This window comes from Arctopsyche grandis, chromosome 10 (genome assembly GCF_051622035.1).
Source record: "Arctopsyche grandis isolate Sample6627 chromosome 10, ASM5162203v2, whole genome shotgun sequence".
Taxonomy (NCBI): Eukaryota; Metazoa; Arthropoda; class Insecta; order Trichoptera; family Hydropsychidae; genus Arctopsyche; species Arctopsyche grandis.
The window spans coordinates 12598745-12619959 of NC_135364.1; the positions used below are offsets into that span (position 1 = coordinate 12598745).

Below are 21215 nucleotides of genomic sequence, written 5' to 3' on the forward strand. Positions count from 1 at the left end.
AGCCTTCATTAATGATTCTGACCTGGCGGTGTTATAAAAGTCCACTCGACGAAAACTTTTTTTTCTGGGATGAGATATCTAGCTAGTATAAAACTTTACGTCCCGTAATATTCGTCCCAAACTTGTGGATGTGTCTAGGATGCGTAATTTTTGATGAGCAGAATGACGTGAGCCATGAATAAAACACGAAATCGTTAAAACGTGAGTCATTTATTGTACGATTATAATTTGAACAGAAGTGATAAGTTTATGTACAAAAGAATGATATTATATCGTATAAAACAACATAAATTCAAATACATACGTAACCTAAAAATACACACTTCACACGGTGCATTGTAAAAAGTAAAAAATTTACCAACGATTAAAAAAAGAGCAATGACGGTTGGCGTAACCCAACAGCACTTTGCACAGCAACGTCGACATGAAGGGGTGATATAGCATCCCCTGGAAACCCAGGTGAAGAAGGGTGGCATTTAATTATCCGCGATGCGAGCGTTATACACTAACAGGAATTTCAAAATTCACGAGAATGGTTAAAAAAAAAACCACACATAATGACTACAGTGACGCAGAAGTTCCGAGATAACCAAAGTCGTTATCACTGGCACTGCTGTCGACGTGACTTTTGGAAAGCTTTCCTGTAATACCCAGATTTCACATCCTTCTCTAAAACGTATAAATTTCAAGATAAAACTACACAAACTCCGACTGGTGTACGTGCGAACCAATTTTTATATTGAAGAACATTATATGTATGTATGTAGATTGTTTTGAAATATCGTATCGTTCTTATCATTGCTCCAATAATACATTGTGGAGTAACAGATCATTACGAACGAACAGGACAGGATACCAATTACATACATAATTTAGTCGAAATCTTAAATATTTTCAAAATTAAAGGATAAATTATACCCAAAGTAAATTAGCATTAGCACAAAGATCATATCCCAAAACTTCTATATATACTTCAGAACAGGTACGAAGTTAAGAATACATTCCTATGAGCATAACATTCCTATAATCATATATATCCATCGGTATTACTCGGTGGTTGCGTTCACGCTAACCACCGAGAGGCTCCCGAGTTCGAGCCCTGGGCTAATCTCGTTTCCTATCAGATCATCGTTTCCTATCAGAGTTCGCCAATTTATCTGATCTCATTGTTGAAACGGTTCCTCATCAAAAATTGGCAAAACCATCACCATATTTGTCACCACTGTTTGGAAATGATTTCAAATTTATAATCTAGAAATTTATTCATATTGTTGCGAAGAGACACCTCTGTGAGGGACAGTACATATAAGTTAATTATACATTTTAGAGATAAGTATAATAATTAAGATGTATTTTTAAATTAGCTTGATAGCTAAAATATGGTTCGGTGATTATTGGTCACAAAGTACTCATCACAAAGTCACTAAAATATCTATAACGGTACATCTGACAGCCGAAAAGTCCATCATACCAACGATAACTATCATACTAACGAGAACTTGAGCGCCAAATATTGTGTATTCGCAATTTTCATGGAAAAAATTGTCTTTGTGACCACCGCAATGTGACGAATAGTCCAATTACCCTAAAATATATATATAAATAAATAAAATAGTTATCGCTCAGGGTCAAAACATCATGGAAAAATATTTAATCTAAAAATAAAAATACCTTTTCCCACGAGGTCGGTAGTTTAGTCAAGTGGCACTGAATAGGTCAAAACTGTGGTACTTAGAAGATCGTCATGCACAGAAAAAAGGTATGTTTATTCAGATGAAGCAGTTCAGGCCACATCAAAATTCCAGCCAATGAATATATTCATATGTAGAAATGAACAGACTTTAAAGTATTTATACACATTCAAGCCCGAATTCCAGACCGATCTATCTTCCCCTATCTAAAGCTCCAGTATCCGAGCATATAAAAGTTCCACATTTCAACTTTCGCGTTTTTTATTTAAAAACTCCAAAACAGTAAACGCAACGAATATCAATATTTTAATCCGAATTTGTATAGCGATCGGACGGATCGCGTGCCCCGAGAAACTTCAACCGTCAAACTTTCCAGGTCGACCGCAGAATAAATTCAATCATCCGGAATCTGAGACGACCATTTCCTTGCACGAGGTCCACGAGGCTTTGAAAACCTCGTCAGAAATTCTTCGGCGACAAATCGCACTCGTACAACCCGGTGTGCACGTACGAGGCTCGCGTGCGTGCAAAAATGTGTGCACGTGCACATGCGCAACGCCCCGAGGCGGGCGTATTCGAATGAGTGACGTCATCACTGGAAGGTCAACCCAGGGATGGAGTTTAATATATGTATGCATTAAAAATTCGAACACAGTAAACGAGCTCCTGTCGATTTTATCCCCCCCATTTTCCGTTTCAGTCAGTTGCATTTCGCATTTGCGTGATTCATACGAAATGGCAATGAGTAAACATGGGTCGCATGTGCGCATTCTGTGATATTTCTGTTCCTATAAATGGAACAGGATAAATGGAATGCTTATCCATATCGAGAATACAAAATTTCAGATAATTAAAAAAAACAGTATAATAAAAATGATTTAATAAATAAAAAACGTCAATCGTTACGTACATATAAATTATCGTAACCTATGTATATAAAAGGTAATTTAAACTCATATAGGTACCATTTTTGGTCATGGCCTACGCCTAAATTTGATTTATTTATGTGACCCCCCCCCCCCCATATATGTATGTGTGTTTAGCTACAGCTGTGACCTCGGTAGATTATTATAGGGCAGGTGGGTAATTTAGTAAATTGATATATGTATCATATAAATTCATATGGTGGTATAAAAATGCGCTGCGTACCAAAATATTAAGATAATTCAACTGTATTTCATATTGAGAGCCACTACACACTACAATAACTTTTGAATAGCACACAAATAAACAATATAAAACAGCTTCAATTTCATACAACCAAAAAGATCAATCAAAAAAAATTTCCTCGTATTAAATCGCATGAAATTGAATGATGTAATAAAAACGTGTGTTGGAAGTTCACACATTCTTAGAAATACGGTCATTCATAATATATGTAGTTCTATACTATTATTCCCCTAAGAACATGTACATATTACACATTGAAATCGCCTTACAAATTATATTTGTGTTACAAAAAATTATAGAAATTACTAGGAAAAATTTAACTATTCATAAAAATTACAACACGTGCCGTAAAATACCTCATGTTTAATGAATGAAATCGATTCTCAAAATCAAAACAAAAATTTGATTAAAAATTCAACAATAACAAATATAAACATCCGTTCTGAGAATGCTGATGAATAAAAATACCAAAAATTTACATCCGAATTCCCATATAATGATGTCAAAAAAAAGGAGAAAAACACAATATAATTTAAGTCTGCTTAAAGCAACGTAAAAGAATTTATTTTAATATAGACGAGTGCATGAGTACATACATACTTGCGGATTTTTTTCAAAGTAAGAATAACGGCAGATTAAATCTCTCAGCGCCTAACTAGGGTTGACATCAAAATGAGCCGTATATATGTAATCATTAAAATCGCACACTTATCTCAATCCAAACACAATACGATACTGTAATAAAAATGTCGTCAAAATGAAACACAGAAACAATCATTTTTACCCACGATAAAAACGCAAAAGTAACGACCTACCTATTCGATGAAATTAAATCACAACCGTGTTTAATAAAATTGTGTTTAAACGCAATCATAATAACACGAAACAATGAAAACCGAGGGGGCTCGCGTTCGAAAACGCGTGTGAATCAAAATTTATATAATCAAAAACAATAACGGTACCTTAAATTTATATATACTTTTTTAGTGCGAGACGAGACAAAACAAGAGGTACAAAGGAGAGCAATTGACATGAATTTAACTCAATTGCCGTCGGAGACTGAGCCATTGTTAACGGACCTGTTGAATATAATATTAGAAGTTCAGACCCGACTAATAATAACGAATCGCAAACACACTATTTATGGGAAATATTCATAGAGACGGGGGGCGCAACTTAGCAACTCGCCATTTGAATATTTAATAAATTATGAATTTAAACGAGATTTTCATCCAACGGAAAATTTCCACTACATAGCTACATACATTTAATACACACGGTAAACGATATTCTGGTCCCGTGATTAAAATTTAAGCTAGCCAAAGAGTACTCTATATTTACTATTTGTTCGGAATAAATTTACTTCCGGTGAATTCACCATCACCATTCATTCATCTCGGACTCTTTGTGTCCGCAATACACAATATGAAAATCGATTTCTTTTATTTGCCAGAGAGCGGAGCGAAAGGTATTCCTTACAATAAATATTCATAGACATTGTCACCGAAGGCTTTATCGGTCGAAAATATATTTCAATTCGAATTTTCGCGTCTTGAGAGGAAAATGTTTTTTCTTACATAGAATTGGTAATCGACAGTATTCAATAATATGACGTTTATACGTACATACATTTCTACCGTAGGTGCCACAATAGGTTGCCCCAAGGCGATATCCATAGTTAAAAAATATATTTGTACATATTAACTGAACAATTCCAAGCATTATAATACAAATAGTGTTGTGCCAGTTAATTTCAACGGGTGGTTTCACGTATTTATCGTAAAAAATTGAGTGCCTGCATTACACGCTCTCCGATCCAACCCGTTCGAAATGATGAATGAATGAATATGTATGTGTGTGTTCGTACGCTCCCGTCACTCGGCCTGACGTCGCACATGTCAGACGCTCCACTTCCACGCTTATCCTCGACACGACTGGTCGACGCGGCTGCCACATTTCCACAAACATACATACATCGTGTCCGTTTTTATATAATACAAAAGCGTCATCTATGAACAGTTTAGTACAATCAACAAATCCAATATATATACATACATACGACGAATTTGCAAGAAAAACATTCTATATATGTATGTGCAATGTTATTAAATATAAACAAATTCGATATGCAACGAATTTTCGAGAAACTGGATGATATCGATTTTATCAGATCCGTCACAACTAAGTTAGATAAATCGGCAAATTCTAGCAGGAGACGGTCGATCTGGATTTGAATAACCGTCTAGATCTTGCCAGCAGCGTTTATTCCAACCGGGATTTTAGCACACGACCTCTCTACTGGTTTTCAATGGCTTAACCAGTGAGCTACTCTGTAGCTCATTTATTCCTGCTTTGGACGCTGGACAAACTCCATCACAAAAACTTGATGCACAAAAAGTCAAGTTACAAAACAATGCATACACTTCTCAATAATTTCGATTGAATTACATAATTCCAATTTTGCATTCTGAGCAGGTGGCTCAAATAAGACATCGTTTAAAGCATCGCTTCAAACGACCTTTCGAAGGTAACAGAAGATATGTAGAATCCGGTTCGAACAGAATAATACGGAGCCATTATATCAATATCGAAACACACGAAGATCAATCATCTCGAGTCTTGGTTAACACTTTCACTATACGATTTTTTACGCGGCGAGTATTTATTTATTAATATTTCGTTTTTGAAAGACGTGCAGAATTGAATTTCATCGGTAATAATGAATACGATCCTACAAACGTTTGGTGTGCTTCGAGTTTAGCTAACCGGGCACAAATTCTTCTAAACCACGTGCTTTCACGCAGCCACATTACGACGACTTTCACTTATAATCTTGAATTAGCCGTTGCGAAATAGCTTTCCATTTATGCAATTGACATATTGCGAATAATTCGTGTGATACCGAGGCTCGGGCTTCTGTGGTGACCCCTTTGAACTGCAGCAACGTCAGCTATGCGATCTGACGCGTTTTTTAATGCTCTTACGACCCGCCGCAGAGCAATAAACTTTTAATAGGTTCTGAAAGTGTAAATGGACCATTTATTGATTGATTAGAATTGGAAGTATTTCCGCCCAATGGAACTAACTCATTAGCGCAATATTTCTAAACTACATATCGCTTGTAACAATCAGTATAAATTTATACACGTTCACAAACACGTGTTCAAGAGAGTATGAATAACAAACCATTAACTTCGAAGAATAAAAAATTATAATATTCAAACGGCTATCGTTACACATGAACATACATTACGTCATTATCTAAGTCTACGAATTTAAAATTAGGAATACAATTCCAACCTATAACATTAGTTTACAGTGTGCACATAATAAAGTTCTTAAATTTCGATTACATTTATACGTTTAAAATATTCGACTATAAATGATCGAATTATGAACGGCAATTAATTTTTATTTTTATACTTTCGATACATACACGAAAACGACGACTGTCGAATGATATGAATTCACCTAATGGCACAGCGAAATAACGTCATTCGACACACGAGCAACATCTTAATGAAACAAGCATTGTATAAAAGGTAAAAAAAAAGAAAATTGGTCATGAAACGCTACTGGACAGCGAACTGATGAACTGACAATCAATAGTCGTGTCTTCTCCTTTCGCTTTCAATTTTCATTTCAACATTCAACATGACGCACGCCTTACAGCGTATGCGTAGACGCATGCAATCAACCTTCCACACTTCAATACCGTTGACTGAAAAGTGACTGTTTCATCAATGCCATCGCCACTCTTTTCGTGTACCGTATTTGTTTTCTCTTTACAATAATATAACAGAAGACGCTAAATTATTTTCTTCCCTATTTCAGAGGTCATATTATATTTTGTTCCCAAAACTTTCATGGGATTTCCATTGGGTTATTCTGCTATGGTAATAAATTCTGAAATTCTGGTGAAACGAGTCTTTATAAACGTAGACAAAGCAATTGCACGAATTACACGACTCAATGCATTTTTTTTTTTCAATGCTACCTGGAAAGGCTTAGCAGATAGTATTCTTGTTTATTTTATACATGCACAATATACAAAGCACATCGGCGTTCTTCAGGCCCATGGACTTATCGGTGAAACGCCGATCGGCGTTGTTCAGCATTGAAAGAGTTAAAGTGTCATTTCTCTTTTTTAAGTAATTTTTGTCCTTGCAGTCTCATAGTATGTATTTCGATAACCCTCGATATAGTATTTCGATAACCATCCTATAAAATGTATTATTTCCTCGGATTTGAGTGTGTGACGTGACATGACGCACGAAAAGTTGCAAGAATACCCGGTCGGCTCGGGAGTCTCATACAGGAAGGGTTTTTGTTTTTGATAAGTTTATCCTACATTTCTTCAAATATGGGAATCACTGTTATCAATCAGTCAAACCTATGTCAGTACAAGGATTTTTTGTCTGGATGCGATAGCATATAATATACGTGCTAGCGTTTTTTTTACATATGCAAAACTATCTGTGTGTCTGCACCCTATAGCGCATTCACTACGTTCGACAAGCGCATGCGTCTCAAGTTGAAATGAACAAGTGAAGACATAGCGATGGGTCACGGATACCCAACTAATGATCCAAAGAAACAGTATTTTCAATCACAGCATCAATAGACCAAATATGTACATATATTGAGTTGCTTTGATGCATACTGGACATCCAAACATCCAAAACTAGACATCAGGAAGGATCTCAAGACGTATGTATATAGTTATGTACCTCTCGATCAACAATAGGGCTGGCAGCGATCAGCTCTGCGGCCGGCGGCCACAAGTCCTCACGAGCACGTGCGCTTCCGGTTCATATCCCATAATATCACAGTCCATCACCGGGCCCCTTTAGTTATTATCGCTTTGCCACTAATCGTGAATTACAAGCGCTCACACCTGAAACGAAAACAAACAATGAGATCAATATATGCTTAAATCTCTACTTGTAAAGAGGCGAAATGTATTCCTCTTCAGCGGTTGATACAACTTAAATTATAAACAGATGCAGGACTTGGAAACGGGTGATCGAGCTACATCTTCAATGATTTATAAACAGTTGGTTTGATAATAGCTGAACGGGCATACTTTCAAGTATATAGGATACTATATACATACAAAAAGCATTTCTTCGTTTTCTTTATAAGAAAGAGTATGGGTACTACCCATATCTCTATCCTACTCCTTTCCTTTTGGGCATGCTTGGGTATAATTCCCTTGAACTTCGGAGAAACTTATCGTTAATTCGTTTCGTTCTCCAGCTATTGCGTGGTAATACGTCATGCCCGTTGTTGCTGGAACAGTTGGGACTTTATGTCCCTAATAATTATGTGCGTGGTAGACATCATCATTTGATGGTTGTACCTGCTGCTCGCACAGTTCTTTTTCGAATGGCTCCTATTCCAAGAGCTATTCGACTTCTCAATGAAATCGTTGCTGCTGTCCCTGAATGTGATATTTTCCACCTTGGGGAGCGTAGATTATCGGATATTATTTTAACATATTTATCTGGTAACCTGCGCTCATCATTACTTTCTTAATTTGAATGTGATGAATGAGTGGAATCTTAATCTACTCTCTTCCATTTGGGCCTCGCTGTGATTTTATTTTTATTTATTTTATTTTACTTTTTCTTTCTCCTTTGTATATTTTTATATACTATTTTAATTTTGTTCAGTGTAAACAAAGAATGGGATTTATGGATTTTATTTTTAATTTTTACACTTTTGTTATTTTTTTTCTCTCTGAATGATGTATTATTTTCCTTTTGTTACTTTTTTTTATTTTTTTATTTTACCATGTTTTCTGCTTTTGCTTTTTTCCTTTATTTACAGTTTACTTGTTTTTATATATTTTTCAAATGTAGGCCATTGTGGCGCATTAGGTTCTTCCTGTAATGCCACAATGGTCCAAAACTATTAAATAAATAAATAAATAAACGAGCTCCAGGGGAGGCTTTGCACTTATGCAACGAAGATGCCTCTCACCGATAAATAGCACATTGTAATAATTTATCATTTAAGCAACTTCAAACGGAGCATTCAATGAGCTCGTGTAGCAAATTGATCGGCCGAGAGCAAATTGCCTAGCCACCGGAGTAATTGGGTCGTGAACCGGGAATCGACAACTAAAGGGACACATAATGCACTTTGAAAAAAAAAACACCTGAACGTCAAATGCATCATGTCTATCAAAGCCTTTGAATATAACTGGACAGAAGAACAAAAAAAGAAACGCTTCAAAAGTAACGGTTAAATTTGGTTTTTTATGATAATTTACCAGATTTCTATGTTGAAATGGTTCCTCGCCAAACTAGCAAAACCTCCCTACCTACTACTTGTCACTGCGGGGACAAAAAAACTTTTTAAGCGTATGAACTGCAGATTACATTGAATTAGTTTAAATGTCAGGGCTTCTCAACCATCTCCAAAATTTTCTTTATTTTAAATGAATAATTTACTTTTTATCGTATACATCGCGGGCGTTATTAAATTAGTATAAATGACAGGTGTTCTCAACCGTATCCAATATTTACTTTTTTTTTCAATTTAAATAAGTAAATATTGGATATGGCTAAGAACCCCTAACATTTAAACTAATTCAATGACATCTTAAAATGATATTCAATGAGTCACAATGACATCCGCTTAAAATGTAATTGTTCAATTTAAATAAGAATATGTTGGTGCGGTTGAGAACACCTGTAATTTTTACTAATTTAGTAACATTCGCGATCTATACGATAAAAATTACCATATACATCGATAGATATATAACATTTATATAATACAATAAAAAGTTACTTTTTCCATTAAAATAGGAAAATTTAGGATTTTTGAACATTTTGTCGCTTGAACATTATTTCAGTGGACATTTTGTCGCGTGAACATTTTGTCAGTGCAGTAATTTTCGGGTACATTTTGTCGTTAAACCTTTTGGACTTGCACCAATTGTCGTGTAACCTGTCACTGCATATAATTCCAAATTTTACCTCGACTGAAAAGAACGTATTCTGAGTATTTCTGCATTGCTGCTGGTTAAATTTGGTTTTTTATGATAATTTACCAGATTTCTGTGTTGAAATGGTTCCTCGCCAAACTAGCAAAACCTCCCTACCTACTACTTGTCACTGCATATAATTCCAAATTTACCTATAAATTTATATACGTACAAATTAAATACCATGGATTGGGGCAACCCGTAATGGCACCATGGTAATATATAAATAAGTAAACCCCCTTAATCGTTAAGTCTAACCCTAGTATTTGCGAGATATCGTGTATGGCGGCAATTGAATTCCATTGAAGCATCTTATATGTAATTTGGTTTTTTTTTATGCCGATTGACCCAATTTTTATATTTTCCCACGCTGCTATTTTCGGGTTGCCCCTGAGCGATATTTTTGGTGTTTAACTTGTGCATAGATTACACATTTTTGAAATCATATTGAAATAGTGGTAACATAGTATGTAGGATGGTTTTTGCCCGTTTTATGAGGAACTGTTTCAACAATCAGATGAATTAGCAACACAGATAGGAAAGGATCGTCTTGAAGTCACAAATATCCAAGTCAGCACTACAGAAATATTATGAATATATTATTTTTCAATCGAGGTCAACCCACGAGATCGAACCCGACAGCCTCTCGGTGGATATCATTAACCCTTTGAATGCTGACCAACGCCGATCGGCGTTTTGCAACAAGTCCATCAGCCTGAAGTACGCCAATAGGCATTGTTTTTTGAGTATGTAAAAACTAAACAAGAATACCACCCGCTAAGCCTTTCCAGGTAGCATTGAACATGAGTCGTGTACTCCGTGTCAATGTTTATGAAGACTGGTTCACACCGGAATTTCTGATTTAATCAAAATCATCGGCGGTAGTTATCTAGGGTTTTTTTGAATTAGCTACAATTTTAATGCTTTCTATTGGATTTCTAAATAATTCTAGTTAGAAATGTTGGCGAAAATTTCAGCGTGGCGGGCTTTTAACAGAAAAGACGTCAGCACTCAAAGGGTTAACGCGACCAACAAAAATTTATTCTCAAACATATACATCTATTTACAAGCATATGAGTATAACGACACGATTACCTGATAGTTTCGAGTCTTATTCGATTTACAGACCTGATATAAATCCGAGTATAAACAAATTTGGCTATGCCGAACAAGATAAAATATTTAGACAAAGTAAACAATCGAAGCGCAAAAATATTCTTTGGAACGTCAAGATGGAAACATTCATCATAAATTCACAGTTGAAAAAAAAGGAAAAGTATAAATAACCACTTCACTTTGGCATTTCTTCAATTTACATTATATTTCACTTGGAGGAAGTACAAAATAAACGAATTCACAAAATATGTAGCCGATTAGCGTTTACTGAAACTGCGCAATTAATTACATACAAACCCAAAAATCAATTCCGTTGAGAGGAAAGAGCACCTACTTGCTCTCAAAATATGTAGATTGAAATTTTCAAACGATACCGTTCCAAATACCAAGGACCAAAAAAAAAACAAACGCGAAATACGACCCGATTGATAAGAAACATTCACGTGCGAGTTTACTTTATGATATCAACTTTTTATTTCGCACGAGTGAAATTAATAACGCGAGTTCAAGAAACCGTGTCGCTCGACATGAGAACAATGTAAACATGAATGTAACAGTTTTTTTTCAACTAAAATAAGAATAGCAGACATACATAGTAGTAGTTTCGCTTTGAACTAAAAACCAAAAACAAACGAATATGCAAATCTTCACGCCCCGATTTGCTCGTAGGATATATTACAGATAAGCAAGACACATTAACACCGAAACAGGTGTACAACGAACGGAATTTTAACAATTCCAAGTAGCCGCAATATCGCTAATGAATCACCCTTCCGTCAACACACGTCTATTACAATTCGTTCGGAATGCACATCCAAGGAGAGCTCAGACACACCCAGCAGACTACTTACTAACAATAATATAAGTACAAATCACCGATTCCTAGTGGAAATTTGAGAATTCCGCTGACGATCGGTTAGATATGAGACTTCGATAAACTTAGACCGGAAGTGGTGCTCGTTAACATCACGACAAATTGAGATTGATGATACATACATGCTAGGATTGCAGCGAGGAAAGTTTCCAAATGAAGATCGAACGTGAACTTCGTAATTACGTACATAGTAAATGCAACAAATCGTTAGATAAAATAAGTATCATTAAGATCTTGTTGATAACTCGTGATAAAAGATCAATTTTACCTTTTGATAAAATAGTTAATGAACACGTCGTCGATTAGAGATGAATTTTGATACGTTGATCATCAAACGGTAAATGTCTATATAATAGACTAGTATCGTCCTAGTCTAATATTATTCATACTCAGGTGAAATTTTAACATAGAGTTGCCTCATTAATAGAAAGTACTTTCTACAATACGTACACTGAAATTATTAACAATACTCTTTATAAGCAAATATTACCAACCAAGTTCTAAGCAGCTCTAAATTTCAAGACTAGATATGCATGTGAATAGAAAAAGATTGGATAAGACTGAAAGTACATGTTTTTTTTTATTTGGATCATCTTTTATTATTTCTTAACTTCATCCGCTGCTTTTTTACCTTTTCCATTTTTTTTTTCAACTAAAATTACACACGTGGTACAAAAGCGTTACAATTCTGTTTTTTTACAATAGCACACCATTAGTGGAAATGAAACAAAAATATTTGAGCAATATAAATATGTGTAATATCAATATCTAATCATCACACAGAGCTCGTTTGCGGAAACTCGAGCTTTTATCGCATTTGACAATACATAATTTACATACATACATGCATACAATTCTGGATCAAATATGAAACAATTTTGTATATTTGTGAATAGGTATGAGCCACACATAATTGTAAGAAACGTCAAAATAAATTTTAAATAAGCAACTTTGTATTGACAAATATGTTCGATGAAGACCACGTGAAGGTGGAAGGAAAGAATGCCCGATTTAAATCTAAATTTAAACGAAGGACTAAAAAAATTCTGTCGAAGATGAAAGCCGTACTAAATGCATTTTCGTAAATAAGGACGTGCGCGCATAAACACCCCCATTGACTTTGATATAAAGGCGAGGATGCTGAAATTCATGCTATAAATACTATGGCCGACAAGTGCAAATATGGAGCTTCTCGGAAAAGCGATGCATATATGTAATAAATAAAAAACGTAAAGGAGGTATGTAAAAACGATCGCAATTATCGCGAACGTAAGGGTGAAAAAACAGTGGGTATTCCATGACCGTAAACAGTGGGTGTTCCCCAAACCGAATTCGGGTGTAGTTGCACGTGCAAAATACACATGTTTGGGAGGTCTCACATGTATGCATATCCATAAATTTCTCCTACATTTCTTCAAACATGGGATTCACCGTTATCGATCATTGTCAAGCAAGGAACAAAACAAGGATGAAATATCACCAAAAACACTCCAGGGGGTGATTTTTAGGTAAACAGATTACATCCCAAGTGTGGATCGCTACCAGGATAACCGCCGCTACGAAAATCGGTCGCGTGGGTCTCCTGTCGCACGAAAATTCGTCGCACAGGAAAATTATTGTACAGAAAACTGCCCAAACATTGCTCAACAAATGCTTTTTTCAACAAAATTTGGGCAGTGTTCGTAACGGCAATTTTCTTGTGCGACAGGAAATCCGCGCAGGCGATTTTCGTAGCAGCGGTTATTCTGGTAGCGATTCACAGTTGGGATGTAATCACCGAACTGATTTTTAGGACTGTGTACCATGTAGACGGGTGTTGTTTAAAATTTAAAATGTTTAAATGTTTAAAATTACCTAAAAAAAAAAACACGTACTCAGTGTTTTCGCGTAATTCATCAAAAAAATATTTTTCAAAAATGCTAGAGCCCCTATTCAAAATCAAATCCGCCACTGAGAATAACTAGCATGTAAGCAAAATTATCTGATTTGAAAGCAGACCTAACTAACAACAGTCTATACATAAACATACATACCATGAACTAATAAAATAATATAAAAAAATTCAAAACCTTCCACTTTAATTCATAAAACCCACATAAACATCAAACCATATATACTCTTAGAAGCAATTCAATCTATATAATACAAACAGAATTTTTTTTTAGCTGCAATTAACTAATTGTTTCCAGCTCTGCTATGTTCTGCGATTCGCCTCGTCAGAATTAGCCGCCCACCGAAAAATACTAAAACGCCCCATCACTTTGGTAAAACACATTCTACCCACGAACCGAATCTGTGAGTAGTTCTGGGTGTGGTGTTTTGCAGAATAAACCTACAATCCACATTGAAATCTGTCTGCAGACAAGTCTAAAGCAATCTGCCTGTCGTAGTGAATTCTCAGAGACGAAACCTACCAACAGAAAAGACTTTTTATATACATTTCGAGAGTCAAAATCGAGATATTTATCTATCTATGTATGGAAAATCTCTCCCCGGCTTCGTTTCATCGTACTTTTCTATATAGAAAATATACATAACACGATTCGATCTCAGAGACGTTCCAAAGACTGCATGAAGTCGAAGCGTATCTAAGCTGGCATTCACGGATGTTGCGTTGCGAAACATACATCTGTTACGGTTATAATAATAGAGATACTGTATATATTTTCGAGCAGTTAAAAAGAGGTCACCCACATTTGAAAACAAATACCGAATCGAAAGGAAAAGCAATGCTTTCGGTGGAAAAAGAGTCCGATGACGATTGCTATACAATTGTTACAGTTTCGTATGGCAAAAGTGACGTGTCGACAACGTTAAGCGAGATGTGTGTGTGTGACATTGAAACTGTTAACGAACACACATAGGAAGTCACTCTGATAAGATATATATACATTGCGAAATGTTACGTTTTCGGTCGAAAATCAAACACGTATTAGATCGGCACACGTGCTATAATCGATCGTTTTAATGGCATATAAACTTTTAGTTAACTGCAAGGTATATAGATAAAATTATTGATAACCCGACCTGACCTCGTCAGTTAATGCTATTAATAAAATGTGTCTGAGAATACCGAAGTACATATAAACGGTATCATAATGGAAAATTACATAGGATTAGGCAGCATTAGAAATAAATTAATCCGAAGAAATATTTTAATAAATGATAGTGTCAATTTATTAATCTAACACCGAAAAGTAATTCCAATAAAATTTTTATCGAGAAAAATTTTCAATGATAATAAAATGCACAACCGTGATTATAATACAATGTATTGTATTCTGACCTGAATTTATGTCATTTACATTAAATTAAACTATTGATTTATCACAAACAGTACATATACGATAAATAAAAAGACTGAATTTAAAAATAAAATCTTGACAGAATAATTATATTGGATATTGTTACAATTTTTTTTTCATAAAAATCACAAAAACTAAATACAACCCAAAATAATCAAAAAAAAAATGCAATGATTTGTAGTTTGTATACATTTATTAAATTAAAATTATGCCCGAAAAATCCAACAAGTAACTAATTTTAAAAAATATGGCACTTATTGGTTATACGGGCGCATCTGAGTTATATCTACATATAAACCAAATCCAAAAATTATAAATTAAAATTGTTAACAAGATACTGAATATACTGTATGAGGCAGTGAAAACATCAAATTCTTATGCTATTCTAAAATTTTTAAACTAAAAAATCTAGGTTTTTGTAGTTATTTCCTTTTAAAATAAAGTTTATCTTTTGCATTTTTTCTTGTTTATTTTATTTTCGGTTGAGTTGCTAATATTTTATATTTGATTTTTTTATAATTATCTTATCTGATATTTCTGTACTACTGCATGATATCAAACCCCTCGAGTCCGTCGACTTTTCCACCTTTCCCAAGTGTTCTTAAATAAATAAACAAGCACCATTCTGCATAGTTATTATTCCTATGCAACTTTACTGTATATGTACAAATTTACAATATAAATCAATATCTAGTGGCGGCAATTATTTGGTCGCAATTAATATTTCGTTATTAACTTATCACCAAAACGTACAATATTTTTCATTTCAATTATACAATGGAAGATCCTCCATTACAATCGATAGTCTTCATCCAAACATATTGTACCGTTTCCTACAAAATTCCAAAACAGAAATATACAAACAAATTGTATGCAATAACAAATGCATATACATAATATGTAGCATATAAACAAACGACACATGAGGCAAACTTGAATAAATTAAAAACTACAAATGAGACACACACATGTATGAGCCTTTCAATAGAATGATAAAATGAACGCATAGTATGAATATGAATCAAAAACGGTAAATTTGCTCGAGTTTGAATTCGGCCTTAGAAACAGTCTGGGTTTGAGGTTATGTAGTCGTGTCGAAAAACGGTTTGAGGAAAAGTGCGCCAATAGTTCCGAGGACCATTTGCGAGATGACGAGTGCTATCAAATGGATTCGACGAGAGCGAATCGAGTCTGGGAAGGAGGGGAGGTGAGGGGCGGGGCGGGGTGGGGCGGAAGACGCAAACCGACCGACATGTCACACGTTAACCGCACACCCGACTTTCGATTCGACTCTTCACATTCTGGACAATGACAGGACCGTCCGTTGGATTCGAGTGCTCGTGTGGCTGCAGAGTGGGCGGTGGGTGGTGGGTGGTGGGTGGTGGGTGGGGGTGGGGGGTAGCGGCCGACAGGAAGCGATTCCAGTGAAGTTCGCTTCCGAAGATCGTCGTGACGGATCTGGCGGGGGGCGGGGGCGAAGGAAAACTCACCGTCTGGAGGAAGTGAAGGTTCGAGCAGGGGGCGAAGCGGCACAAACACAAGCACACGTACACGTACACGCAAACGCACACGCACAAACACGGCCGCGAGACAGAGACGACCGACCGGCACAGACGCCGGCGCACACTGACGCGACGTCCGCGCACACACTTGCACTTCCACACCGCTGCCAACTCATCCCTCTCGAAATACGTAACAGAAACTTTTATTCAAAAATTTAAATCTTGCGCATTTACATAATATTTTATTTTATTTTATTTTATTGTTACAAATCAATATACACTCGCCATTACAGATTTGCTCCAATGCGACGGGTGTACGTTAACGAAATACAGAATACATAAACAATCAGAAATCAGAAATACAGTAATACATACATATACAATCAGAATATATAGCATATAACAATTAATCAGAAATAATAATCATAGAGACATCTATGGATTTGTGGCGGCTCGCTTATACGACATGGTCGAGTTTGGTTGCCTTCCTGCGAGTGGGAACCAACTCGGCTGGGTTCGGAGAGCCACTACTCACTCTGCCTTTAGCTGTCATATAATAAACACGTGCATTAACATGCCAGTCGTCTCATTCGTTCATCTCCATAGATTATTTTTAGATTTTTTTGTATACAATTTTTATACATATAATAAATACGAAATTATAGAGATGTCTATAGAGATATCTATAGATTTCAGATTACTGTGTATAATTATTACAAATTATACACAGGCAGATTTTGTGACAACAGGATTAGATCTAATACCAATTTTCAGGAACCGTTTCAGCAATGATCAGATAAAATTGGCAAACTCTGATAGAGAAACGATCGATTTGGAGTCACAAAACCCCCAAATCTAACCAGCAGTGGCGAGGACTCGAACCTTTGACCTCAGTGGTGCTAAATATATACTCTACCACTAAGCCAAACTGCTGGCTATTTTGTGCTATCTACTTCTTGTTTACTATTGACTGATGGTATTGTAAAATATGGCGATTGCATCAGTAGTGATATTGTTGCGTGGACGTTAAGAGAGGATTCCAGATCAGAGTAAAAGCAGTAAATAGGGTAAACGGACTACTAGTCATATGTGAACCAGTCACAGGACAACCGGTCGCCCTAGATCGGTCACACGTGATCAACCGTCATACTAAAACTGGTCACACCCAAAAAGTCGACCAATTTTTAATTTTTGGGTGTGACCAGTTTTTTCGTGACCAATTTTCAAGTGTGACCAGTTTTAGTGTGACGGGTGATCACGTGTGACCGATCTAGAGCGACCGGTTGTCCTGTGACCGGTTCACATTTGACTAGTAATCACCGAACCGTAAATAGCAGATGCATTGCTAGGGAGGCAGACTAAGGAGGGCGCTAAAATGGGATTTTAAATTGTTCGTGGTTGTTTAAAATTTGTTATGATTTCGACTCGAATACACTTCTCAGGTACGTAATAGGTATTGTAGCGGCTCTGCGACATGGTCGAGTTTCAGTCACCATACTGCGAGCTGGGACTAACTCGGCTATGTTGCTCGCCAACTGCTCTACTTACTTCCCAACTGTCATAATAAACAGTCGTGTGTACAACACTCCGTCGTTTCATTCTCTCACGCCCCCATAGTATAATTAGTTCCGTTTGCCTTGAGTCTGTTTTGTTCTGCTATCTTTTCTATTTGTTTTTTTTCACAGCGAGGGTATTGCATGTTGGTCAATCGGTCACCGACAAAACAGTGTCACAAATATTTTGGGATAGAATTTAGAAAGAACATGATTGAAGCACTAAAAACTAGAATGAAAATGGGAAAAGGGCGCCAGTTGAATAGTTCGTCCCCGGATGCAATTCTAGTTACGCTCAGTGACGTAATTTGGGGAGGGTAAGAGAAGCATCCTCCCCCCCCCCCCCTTTTGACCTGGTTGAGAACATGCATGTCATTTGATAAAATACTATGAGTTTGAATCAAATCGATTATTCGTTACTAAAAGTTTAAGCCAGCAGAAATGGCATTAAATTCAAAATGTTGATCAGAAGCTTTTTCCAAAAAAAAAAAATGTTTTTAAAAACAACCAAAAATTGGCCAACTTTTGCCCTCTCCTTTAGAATTAGATGAAATTATGTCTCTGGCTACGCCTCTGATGATTCAAGGTTGTAATAACAATGGATGTGGGAAAACAAAAACACTTGCATTACCGTCTCAGTTACCTAAGGTCTGAAAACAAGAGTTGTCTCGCTTGGTTCTTTTTACAAAAAATATTTTGGTTTTTATTTCATGGCATTTTATAACGAGTCTTACAAAACATTTTACAAATACTAACCGATAACTTGTCATTACAATACATTATTTTATATTGTATTTATTTTTAAAATAAGCCTATTTGGTACCATATTTTAATTCGAGTAGCCCAAAACTATCATATCAAGTATAAACTAACGTATTAGAAAATTATTTTGCGCCCCTTTTGTGCAACGCATATGCCATGCAAATGATGCATTTCGTCCACATTTCTGCCGCTGATTATCAAATTGACGTGGACAGATAAGTTGCCGAACTAGATATACAAGTGTGTGTTTTGTCTCTATTTTTTTACAAATTTATTCAATGCTGATACATTTCTGGATACAGTGAACTTTGAGTTTTTGTTTTTTATTCTTTATTTAGATATAAATCAATATGGCACTTCGTTGGGGCATCGCTAGTGCTGGAAAAATTTCCAACGATTTTGTCACAGCAGTCAAATTACTTCCAAAAGAAGATCACGAAATTGTTGCAGTAGCTGCTAGAAAATTGGAAAGCGCTAAGGCTTTTGCTTCTCGTTTTGACATCAAAAATGCCTATCAAGGATATGAGTGCTTAGCGAAAAGCTCAGAAATTGGTAAAAAAATATATTATACTTACTCAAAAATTCTAATCAAATTCGGTTATATTTTTCCGAAAACTTCTCTTACACAAGTCCACCATCAAGAAATTAGATACCTGCCATTTATGTAATAGTAATATATTTTGATAATATTACAACTTACATTCATTTCAGATATTGTATACATCGGAACCCTACATCCTCAACATTTCGAAACAGCAAAACTAATGCTAGATAATAATAAGAACGTTTTGTGTGAGAAACCACTATGTATGAATTATAAAGAAGCCAAAACTCTCGTTGATCTAGCCAAAAAAAAAAATTTATTCTTCATGGAAGCAGTTTGGTCTCGTTGCTTCCCAGCTTACGCAGCATTGAAAGAATATATTAAGTCAGGCGCTCTCGGAGAGGTTTATCAGGTATATGCAGATTTTGGTCAGCCAATAAGCGAAGTGCCACGACTAAAGTAAATGGAAAAACTATAATGATTCATATTTATGTTGGTTTTGTCATTGAATTAAAGCGATTCATAATATTACAGTACCAAAGAACTCGGTGGGGGCACTGTTCTCGATATAGGCATATATCCATTGCAATTTTCACAAATGATATTCGGTAGCTATCCCCAAACGATAGTAGCAGCTGGACATCTTAATGATGATGGAGTAGATCTATCCATGTCATGTGTTTTAACGTATGCTCAAGGCGGTACAGCTACATTGACCACTCATTCAAGAGTGCAATTACCAAATGAGGCTATAATTGTCGGCACTAAGGGAACTGCAAGAGTAAGCTTCTTTTTTTTTTTTTAATAATTAATACCCAGGCTAATTGAAATGTTGTTTTCATTTAGTTACCATCATTTTGGTGTCCAACCAGGCTTCAATTAGGGGATGGTACTTGGAAAGAATTCCCGTTACCTAAAGCTCGAGGATTTGTTTTCACCAATAGTGCTGGTCTAATGTATGAAGCTGAAGAATGTCGACAGTGTATTAAAAATGGTAAAAATCTATTCAATATAGAATTCTGCAAATATAAATTCGATAGATTCTAAAATGTTGTTAAAAATATTTCAGGTTTAAAAGAATCGTCTAAAATGCCTCATGAAGAAAGTCTCAATTTAGCAAAACTTGAAGATGCTATTCGGAAACAAATCGGTGTTCACTACAAACAAGATGACTAAATATTAAAAAAAAAAATGTATACATAGTGCATATGTACGATACATTCTAAAATGTGCATATATATATATATATGAAAATATTATTTTTGTATCAAATTTTAAAATATTACTCTTTCCAATTGTTATAAAATAAAAGTTTACAATATATTTTATTTATTTATTTATTTAAGAATACTTGGGATACAAAAACTGAAAATGGAGGAAAATAAAAATATAATAATAATGCCATAACAGAAGAACTATAAAAACCCTTATAAAGAAAAGATTTTTTAGGAAATCATCAAGTATATTTTTAAACAGACTTAGTTTACTAGAAGTTACTTATTCATTTTTGGAGACTATTCCAAATTTTAACCACTTTGTTTAAAAAGAAGGATTCTCTGATTATTTTGTAAAAAATATATTTTTCGAGTCAAATTATGACCTCAGATGAGTGTTTTTGTTAAACGTAAGGAGGTTAATCATTGAACAATTGTAATGGTTATTTATAATTTTATAAACTTAATCACCTCTCATTCTCATTTC

General features: G+C 35.4%; 2 protein-coding genes across 3 annotated transcripts in view; one reads left to right on the forward strand and one right to left on the reverse strand.

The window, feature by feature from the left end:
* Arf6 (ADP-ribosylation factor 6) overlaps positions 1-16821 on the reverse strand; it is a 45178-nt gene extending 28357 nt beyond the window's left edge. The window contains exons 1-2 of one of the 2 annotated variants that reach the window (XM_077439158.1): positions 16644-16781; positions 7592-7758 (exon numbers count right to left, since the gene is read on the reverse strand). The gene's annotated coding sequence lies outside the window, so the exon portion shown is untranslated. Of the gene's footprint in view, positions 1-7591; positions 7759-16643 lie in introns of both variants that reach the window. The other variant, XM_077439157.1, reaches the window with a different exon arrangement.
* A 2326-nt stretch (positions 16822-19147) lies between these two features.
* On the forward strand, positions 19148-20836 carry LOC143918370 (trans-1,2-dihydrobenzene-1,2-diol dehydrogenase-like). Its single transcript, XM_077440245.1, has 6 exons — positions 19148-19212; positions 19309-19522; positions 19682-19973; positions 20049-20295; positions 20361-20508; positions 20584-20836. The coding sequence occupies exons 2-6, from the start codon at positions 19321-19323 to the stop codon at positions 20688-20690; spliced, it is 996 nt and encodes a 331-aa protein (XP_077296371.1). The 5' UTR covers positions 19148-19212; positions 19309-19320; the 3' UTR covers positions 20691-20836.
* The last annotated feature ends 379 nt before the right edge of the window (positions 20837-21215 follow it).

Excerpts from the sequence above, each read along its gene's own strand:
- LOC143918370 (XM_077440245.1), top strand. The coding sequence starts at position 19,321 with ATGGCACTTCGTTGGGGCATCGCTAGTGCTGGAAAAATTTCCAACGAT. Across the intron at positions 19,974-20,048 it reads AGCGAAGTGCCACGACTAAA|TACCAAAGAACTCGGTGGGG; the intron begins GTAAATGGAAAA and ends ATAATATTACAG. Across the intron at positions 20,509-20,583 it reads TCGACAGTGTATTAAAAATG|GTTTAAAAGAATCGTCTAAA; the intron begins GTAAAAATCTAT and ends AAAATATTTCAG.